The sequence below is a fragment of the Macadamia integrifolia genome, chromosome 11 (assembly GCF_013358625.1).
Source record: "Macadamia integrifolia cultivar HAES 741 chromosome 11, SCU_Mint_v3, whole genome shotgun sequence".
Lineage (NCBI taxonomy): Eukaryota > Viridiplantae > Streptophyta > Magnoliopsida > Proteales > Proteaceae > Macadamia > Macadamia integrifolia.
In genome coordinates, this window is record NC_056567.1 from 23,531,349 (window position 1) to 23,540,085 (window position 8,737).

General features: G+C 38.7%; 2 protein-coding genes across 2 annotated transcripts in view; one reads left to right on the forward strand and one right to left on the reverse strand.

The window, feature by feature from the left end:
• LOC122093291 (DNA-directed RNA polymerase II subunit RPB2) overlaps positions 1-4,805 on the forward strand; it is a 7,712-nt gene extending 2,907 nt beyond the window's left edge. Inside the window, exons 10-21 of the mRNA XM_042663577.1 lie at positions 136-291; positions 376-480; positions 638-763; positions 854-931; positions 1,022-1,117; positions 1,211-1,326; positions 1,425-1,494; positions 1,918-1,971; positions 2,077-2,220; positions 2,400-2,699; positions 3,508-3,930; positions 4,138-4,805. Of these exons, the coding sequence (XP_042519511.1) occupies positions 136-291; positions 376-480; positions 638-763; positions 854-931; positions 1,022-1,117; positions 1,211-1,326; positions 1,425-1,494; positions 1,918-1,971; positions 2,077-2,220; positions 2,400-2,699; positions 3,508-3,930; positions 4,138-4,260 (1,791 nt within the window). The 3' untranslated portion in view covers positions 4,261-4,805. The remainder of the gene's footprint in view (positions 1-135; positions 292-375; positions 481-637; positions 764-853; positions 932-1,021; positions 1,118-1,210; positions 1,327-1,424; positions 1,495-1,917; positions 1,972-2,076; positions 2,221-2,399; positions 2,700-3,507; positions 3,931-4,137) is intronic.
• A 1,924-nt stretch (positions 4,806-6,729) lies between these two features.
• LOC122093909 (transcription factor DUO1) lies at positions 6,730-8,596 on the reverse strand. Its single transcript, XM_042664458.1, has 3 exons — positions 8,140-8,596; positions 7,687-7,924; positions 6,730-7,452 (listed from the first exon to the last, which is right to left on the reverse strand). Exons 1-3 carry the CDS (start codon positions 8,334-8,336, stop codon positions 6,958-6,960), a joined length of 930 nt encoding a protein of 309 aa, XP_042520392.1. The 5' UTR covers positions 8,337-8,596; the 3' UTR covers positions 6,730-6,957.
• Positions 8,597-8,737: the final 141 nt, after the last annotated feature.

The window sequence follows — 8,737 nt, forward strand, 5'->3', positions numbered from 1 at the left end:
AAAAAAATGTAATACTGTGTTGATACCAGTAATATGATATGGCCAACATCTGGGTGGTAACTTTGTTTTCCTTGCAGTTCTGTAAAATGGATCTGTTGCCACTTGAGCATTGAAATTTGTTTGTGTCATTTACAGGTTGATGTCAATACTGAAGTTGGTGTTATCCGAGATATTCGTTTGAAAGAGCTTCGACTTTATACTGATTATGGCCGGTGTAGCCGTCCCTTGTTTATTGTCGATAATCAAAGGCTACTTATAAAGAAAAAAGATGTCCGGTCGTTGCAACAAAGGGTCTGTTGAAATTTGATTTTTTTTTTTGGCATTTCTGTGTGAAGTCAAAAATGAAATTGACTTGTAATTTGAACCTCTATACAGGAATCCCCAGATGACGGCGGCTGGCATGATCTTGTGGCAAAAGGATTCATAGAGTATATAGACACAGAAGAAGAAGAGACTACTATGATTTCCATGACTATTAATGTAAGTATTAATAAAGCAGAGTCAGACTGCTGGAGCTTATCTTTTGTCTCGACATAGAAGTGATAATGTTGGTTTCCATGACCATGTCAAGTATTTATATTCCATGCATCCATTGTGGTACTGTTCTTCTGATATTGTTATGGAATATTTGCTGCAGGATCTTATAACTGCAAGGCTCCATCCTGAGGAAGCTTATTCCGAAACTTATACTCATTGTGAAATCCATCCATCGTTGATTTTGGGCGTCTGTGCATCTATTATTCCATTTCCTGACCATAACCAGGTTGATTTATCTTGCTACTTGTCTCCATTGGAAGTTCCTTCACCAACATTCTTCTTTGTTCCTCACTTTCTCCCATTTGTCATATGACAGTCCCCTCGTAATACTTACCAGTCGGCAATGGGCAAACAAGCCATGGGGATTTATGTCACAAATTACCAATTGCGAATGGTTTGTTCTTGTTTTCTTTTGCCCATTTTTTAGTAACTTCATCATCTTCTATAATTGGCTGTTGTTCTCATTAATCTCTTTTTCACACAGGATACACTGGCCTATGTGCTCTATTACCCCCAGAAACCTCTTGTAACTACTCGTGCCATGGAGCACTTACACTTCAGGCAGTTGCCAGCTGGAATTGTAAGCTTTTGATTCTCATACGGTTTTATTTTATTTTTTTTTCTCCGTTGATAATTGTGGCTGTATTTCTAATGGTAAGTTTTATGTTGAAAGAATTCTATCGTTGCTATCTCTTGCTATTCCGGATATAACCAAGAAGATTCTGTTATCATGAACCAATCTTCAATTGACCGGGGATTCTTCCGATCATTGTTCTTCCGGTCATACAGGTAACTCCATTTATTGTGGCTTCTGTATTTCAGTATTTCCTTGTGTTCGTCACACACTCCTTGAGAAATTCTATATTATTGACAATATTCATCTACAGGGATGAGGAAAAGAAGATGGGAACATTAGTTAAGGAGGATTTTGGGCGTCCAAACAGGGAAAATACAATGGTGAGTGCTAAATTTAGTTGTTTAGACTTGTAGAGAATATTGTTGAGAGCAGTGTGGAGGGAAATGAACTTAGGTGGTTGGATGACCTAGACTTTCCAGAATCCATAGATTTTAACTTTCTATGTCAGGAATTATGGTACGCAACATCTTATTTATTTCAAGAATTTTGTACGCTAATACAGATTTTAGTAAATAATTATTTCCATAAACTTATTATCTAGCATCAAACTAGGTGACTTCCTGGCAAATATCATAGCTATCTGGTTGGAACATGAGCTGTGAGAAGCTAGTTTGACGACATTATAGGCAGTCTTTGCTTAACTTTGGAACTTCCTGGCTGCATAGCTCAGTGCAATTGACAGCAATGATCTTTGTTCTTTGCTGTTTTTCGAATTTTATATTGATTCTAGCCACTCTTTGCAGGGGATGCGACATGGATCTTATGATAAATTAGATGATGATGGTCTTGCCCCTCCTGTGAGTATATGAAGATGACTACCAATCCTGATCCTGTTTATTTGTTTATTTGTGGTTGGAGAAACAGTTGACTTGATCTAAAAAAAATGTATTCTTGGGAATTAGGGCACAAGGGTCTCAGGTGAAGATGTTATTATTGGAAAGACAACTCCAATTGCTCAGGATGAATCTCAAGGGCAAGCTTCAAGGTACACACGCCGTGATCATAGCACAAGTCTAAGGCACAGTGAAAGTGGGATGGTAGATCAGGTACAGTTGTCAATCTTTTCAAATTAGGATTTTCTCTCAGGGAATACCATGTTGCAATGTGTTACTTGTAGGGAAACTAAGATATTACACAGAAAATTTTTGTTTGTTTCCATTTACTTAAGCTTGGCTTAATGTTGAGTCCCATCTTGCTTATGTCCTGCATGTGGGTACTTTTTTAGGTTCTGTTGACAACAAATGCTGATGGTTTGAGGTTTGTGAAAGTACGAATGAGGTCTGTCCGTATACCTCAGATTGGAGACAAGTTCAGCAGTCGGCATGGTCAGAAGGGAACAGTTGGTATGACATACACTCAAGAAGACATGCCATGGACTGTGGAAGGAATTTCCCCAGATATTATTGTGAACCCACATGCTATTCCTTCTCGAATGACAATTGGCCAGCTCATAGAGTGCATTATGGGGAAGGTTGCAGCTCACATGGGGAAGGAGGGGGATGCTACTCCTTTTACTGATGTCACAGTAAGTCATTAGTATCTTGGCAAATGTTACTTTTTTAGGCATACTTGTGATCATTTAATTCCTCAAAAAGAAAATTCTGTTTTCTATTTTCCTTCTGAAGATAATAATAAACTCAGATTCTGTCAGCCTCATACGAAAATGCTGAACTTTGTTTTTGTGAGCTTCATATCCTTCAAACCGAATTCTCTGTTTCTTCTGACGAAAATGATTTACTCAGATTCTGTGCGTAATGAGCCTTAATATACAGTCATCTGTCCCAAAATAGTTACTTTTATACGCCCTATTTTTATGAGATTCCGATGCCAAGGGTCCCATGCGACTTACTCCCTGGATAGGGCAGTGAGTGGCTTTTGAGCTCCTTTCTGTGAGTTTAGAGAATCCCTTCTTACCTTTTAAAGTTCTTATAAGAAAGGTAAATATTTTGTACATATTAGAGCAAAAGATTGCATGTAAATTTATATAAAGTTCTGCTGACGAGGATCAGCTGAAAAGGAGAGAGGGGGGGTGCTTAGCATATTGATTGAGAAGAACAGTATCCTAATCATAGGTCAGTCCTTTCCACTTGCAAACGATTTGCTTATTAGACATTCTATTGATGCCAACACCAGAGCAGACGCAGCATACTGATATAGGCATCTGTTTATACAAATAGTAACAGCATTAACAGAGTCCCTCTCAGTTGAAGTACATCTTAAACATCAGTTATGCAGTTTATGACTGTTAGTCTAAGTTGAAATATTTGGAATTTCTTCAGTTCAAATAACCTAGTATGGGCTAATTGCCATCTTTTTTATTTTGACATATGCAGGTGGACAATATCAGCAAAGCCCTCCACAAATGTGGGTATCAGATGCGTGGTTTTGAGACCATGTACAATGGTCATACAGGCCGGAGGCTGACTGCGATGATATTCCTGGGTCCTACATACTATCAAAGACTGAAGCACATGGTGGATGATAAGATCCATTCACGTGGGCGTGGTCCCGTGCAGATTCTCACAAGGCAGCCTGCTGAAGGACGGTCTCGAGATGGAGGTCTCCGATTTGGGGAGATGGAGCGAGATTGTATGATTGCTCATGGGGCTGCACATTTTCTCAAAGAGCGGTTGTTTGACCAGAGTGATGCCTATAGAGTTCATGTTTGTGAGCGTTGCGGGCTGATTGCTATTGCCAACCTAAAGAAGAACTCGTTTGAGTGTAGAGGTTGCAAGAACAAGACTGACATTGTTCAGGTAAAATAGAATTATTGATTCCTGCCTCCCCAGCTTTCAGGAGTATGAAATTCCAAAACCGTTTCCCCTCCACACCCCCCTCCCAACCTTTCAAATAAAAGGGAAGTGTTTTAGGGTTGTGATATTTATTCATCTGCTTCTGCATTTCAATTATAGCTATTGTTCTACTTAACAGGTTTTGCTACATGTTTTTGTGATCTTGTGTAGGTTCACATACCTTATGCGTGTAAGTTGCTTTTCCAAGAACTCATGTCGATGGCCATTGCCCCGAGGATGCTCACAAGTGAATTGAAGACGATCAAAGATAAGAAGAAAGTTGTTTTGAACTGATGCTGCAGTCTGAGGCATGTATTGGATTTTCCAATATCATGGCATCAACAGTAATGATGAGCAACTAGTGCTGAAGTTAATCTTTCAAGCTAGAAACTGAGAACATTTAGAACCGTTGTTGATACTGAATATGTTTGGATATGAGACAGGAAGTTGGAGATATGGGGTAGTCATTTCAGTGATCACCCCGTAAAAGATGGATAGAATCCCTTCCCCTCCACTTACCCCTACTGAAGGAGTGGGGTAAAGAGTCAAAAGAAAAGGAACAAAATGGAAAAATATTAGGGAAAAAAAAATGATGGGGAGAGTAGATTTATGCTTCATTTTCTTTTCTTACCCTATTTAAGACTGGGATACCCTCTAGTCCTTTGGATATGTAAGACTGAGATACCCTATTTAAGATGTTCTTTATTTATTTTCTTGCCCTTTCTAAGACTGGGATACCCTCTAGTCCTTTGATCCTTTGGAGGTACATGTCTTGTTGGCAATAGTGAGGATTTCCTGCATAACATAATAATATATTGTTAGTGTTGGCTGTTGAGGTATACACTGTTTTTTTCCTTTCCTGGTGGTGATGTATGCTGAGAGTAGTGATTGTACTCTGGACTCTTGTGTACATTAGATAAATGAGGAGAAAACAAGGCTACTTATGTGTACCATAAATGGATCGGCATTGATGTTTACAATATCAATGAAAGTGGAACTGCTGTGAGATTACTTGGATACACTTAATTCCATATTTAAAGAGGTGTTTGGCCATATGAAAAACGCTTTGCTTGCATGTTCAGGCATGGTTGTCATTGCATGTAGGCGAACTAAGGCATCATTTGACAACGTTTCATTTCTATGTTTTCTTGTTCTCAGAAACGGAGAAACAACCAAAACAGTGTGTGATAAAGTTGTTCCGTTTTACCTGTTTCTAGAAACATAAATCAAAATTTATCTCTTTATAATTTTAGAAACGATTTTGACGAAACAAGTCAGACTTGTTATGTCGTGTCTAGAAACGAATTTGAGAGAGAAAAAAAAAAGGTTGTGCCTGATAAATCTTTCAACTATTTAAACCTAAAAAGAGCCAACTGAATGATATTATTGGGGTTTTAATGGTATTATGTCTGTAAAAAACGTTTTGCGAAACAGGTTTATCAAATATTAAAAAATTTGTTTTTATTTCCGGAAACGTGAAAATCCGTTTATGCTATTTCTAGATACAGAAATAGTAGAAATGTTATCAAACGGTGCTTAAGGCGTTGGAGGAGGTTTGGATGCAAGGTGATGTTGTCCTAGACGACTAAAATGCTTGCTTAGACAACCGAGGCAGACACTATTTATCAAGGCTCTTGGATGCCAAGTTGGTCACCTAAGAAACACATGGGTCTTGATAAACTATGATATGGTGATTACCATATCATCTTCATGGGATACGATTAGAATCCTTTGGAGCTTTGCTATCTTTCAGTACCATTTAAATGCAGTTCACCAAAATGTCTCATTTTGGTTATCAAGTGCAAAAGAAGGTTTAGTTCTTGGTTTTAGATAAGGGTGTCAAAACCAAACTGAAATTGTTTATCCTAATGGAACCAAAACGCTTACACAGGAATTATGAAACCCTTTAATAAATGGTTTGATTTTGTTTGAAAAATGAGAACTTGTAATAACTAATTTGTTTTGGTTTTAATCATTTAAACTAAACAAGTTCTGATTTATATAGTAAAGGGACATGCTTTATGTGTGTTTTCTGTCTGGGAGTGCAGGCTTAATGACCACAGCACCCCGCCTCGTCAACGCCCAAGCATGTGTTGTTATTGGTCAGGGCATTGGCTCACGCGGCTTGATCCTGGATAGAAAATATTTTTTTCATATATTAAATAAATAATTAACACCCTTTCGAAATCTTCCACATCTTTGTAGCCTCACTCCACATTGATAAATTTGTTTATGAACTTTTTTAAAAGCTGTCATTCAAAATTTAGAAAATTGGAGTAGCTTTATTTTAAATAATTTTGAGGAGAAGAACCTTAACTGGTCAAGTTCCCTTACGCCCAGACTTAGGGGTGGCAAAAAGGCTACTCTACCCTCTGGTTGGATGCATGTGCAACTCCCATAGTTGGTTCTTGCACTGGCGGATGTAGGCGTAGGTACGTGTTAAAGGCTGGTTGTCTTTCTTACTAATTTTTATGTCTTTTTATGCGAGAGTAGGCTTATATTAAATTGGTTTTTGATAAGGTAATTACTAACCAAGTAGAGATAAACCGTTGACACCTTGGGTGTAGCTTGACTGGTCCAAAGGCGTCGTGTGTTAACATAAGTTTCCAATTTCAATCTCCCCACGACTGATCTGTTATGAGAGTTAGGTGGGGCTGCATGTAACCAGAGTTCGCCCTTCGGCCTAGACCATAAAATGGGGCAAGTTAAAGGGGTTCCTCATTAGCCCAAATAAATAAAATAAGGAAGAATGACCGCTGGAAATTATCCCTTGCAAATGCAACTTTACATTGGTACGTAGAACACAGATCCATGCATGTCCACAAAGCACAAAAGATTACAAAAGTTGGTCACTACTTCCACAGTACATTTGAGGAATCTGGGGTATTGAATATAGCCATACTACACAACAACCATTCACAAGGAGTGAAAAAGAACACAATTGAAGCCTTTCTGGTATACATCCAAGTAAGCCTATTCTGAGAACCCAGATCACCGCCCTGATGAGCTTGGAACCTGCTCTAGGTAATCAAACATGTCAACAGGGAAGTCATCAAAGCAGTTTTCAGGCATCACAGGATTGTCTCTCTCATGCTTTCCACTAATTGGACCAGTGCCATCAAACCCAAAATATGGCATTCCAACTGGGAAATGAAGGCCTTGAGGAAAAGCACCCAAGAAATTTGTATCTGAGAGTCCAGTTATGAGGTCTTGGCCTTCTGGCATGAGTGGGATATCCATGGAGTCCTCAGGGAGTTGTGGGAAGGGGAATTGGGGTAAGGGGTCAAAGGGCTTCTTCTCAATAGGCTCAATAGTCATATAATCCAGTAGGGGAAGATTTGTCTCCAGATGATGAAAGTCTGGGTTTGCCATTTCTGGTATAGGTTGCATATTGGTTCCATCAAAGTTTTCCACCTTGGGATGTGAACCAGATCGATCGCTCGACGATGATTCATCCCCCATTGAAACCACACTGAAATTTGGAGCCTGTAATCAAGAACACAATAAAGAGTTTAAATGCAGAGCAGGTAGGTACTGACCAGGATCACAATCAAAATTTTATTAATGTCAAATAAAGAACCCGTAGCAGTAATTGTATCAGTATCGTTCTTACAATATTGGTTTGGATTATTTAACTATCTTAGATTGTAAGACAAACCCACATGAAGAAATCATCCAAAGATGAGTGAACAGAGAAAATTAGGGTTCTTCCAATCATACCTCCAAAATATGTGCTTCAGTAGGAACAGAAGTTTTCTCTATTTTCCTCTGTGATTTGTTTGGTAGAGGTGATGCTTGTCGGATCCTTCCCAGCCTCTTCTGCCTAGTACTCCAAAAGTTCTTCACATCATTATCTGTTCTTCCTGGCAAATATGTTGCAATTCTTGCCCATTTGTTTCCAAATTTTGCCTGCAGATCAATCACCACCCTTTCCTCGTCTGCAGAAAATTTGCAACCACTTCTTGTATTTTTTTTTTTTTAAATGCAAATTTAACAACAGAACTTCCTTGATCAGCTTAATAATACAAGACATCAAATCTCACAAAGAAAAAGAAAAAGAAAAATAAATAAATAAATAAGAACTCTAGAACATGAGTAACACATTTGATCAAACACTTACAATGCTTTGAATTCAACATAAAAGCATGAAAAGAAGAAATCAGTAATGCTTACGTTTTCAAGTCAGGTTTAAGCTTGTTAACCCATCTCAGCCGACAAGATTTTCCTGTTCTAGGCAAAAGACCTTTGGATCGAATGGAGCTCCAGTCTCTGGGACCATACTTCTTCACATAATCCTTCAGTATTTCATCCTCCTCTGCCATCCATGGCCCTTTCCTTATCACCATATCATCCTTATTGCGTTTTTCCATTACTAGGATCTCTCTCTCTCTCTCTCTCAAATTTTTGTTGAAAACCCAGATTGATTTCTCACTGTCTTCCTTGGTTTCTTTATCAATCTCCGACAATTTATGTGTACTACGAAGAACCAAGTCATCTTGAATCTAGGTTTTCTCACCAATTTGTATATCTTTCTGAGAATATTTGAAAGTGACGGTTAAAGGAGGGCGGCACTATCCACTTACCACGAACTCAACGGCCAACGCCCACAACCCCACCTTTTTCTCCATTTCAAAAACAAGTTTACCTTACATAATTACCCCTGATCTATTCACTAAATTACTCAAGGAGGGGGGGTGGCGGGGTGGTATCTTCCCTCTCTCTCTCCAATGTAGCACACGTGGGTTTCCGCATCCTCTTCGGCCTAAAAAGA

Coding starts and splice junctions, on each gene's coding strand:
- LOC122093909 (XM_042664458.1), bottom strand. CDS start 8,336: ATGGAAAAACGCAATAAGGATGATATGGTGATAAGGAAAGGGCCATGG. Junction 7,925..8,139: donor CTTAAACCTGACTTGAAAAC/GTAAGCATTACT, acceptor AAATACAAGAAG/TGGTTGCAAATTTTCTGCAG. Junction 7,453..7,686: donor CTGAAGCACATATTTTGGAG/GTATGATTGGAA, acceptor TCTTGATTACAG/GCTCCAAATTTCAGTGTGGT.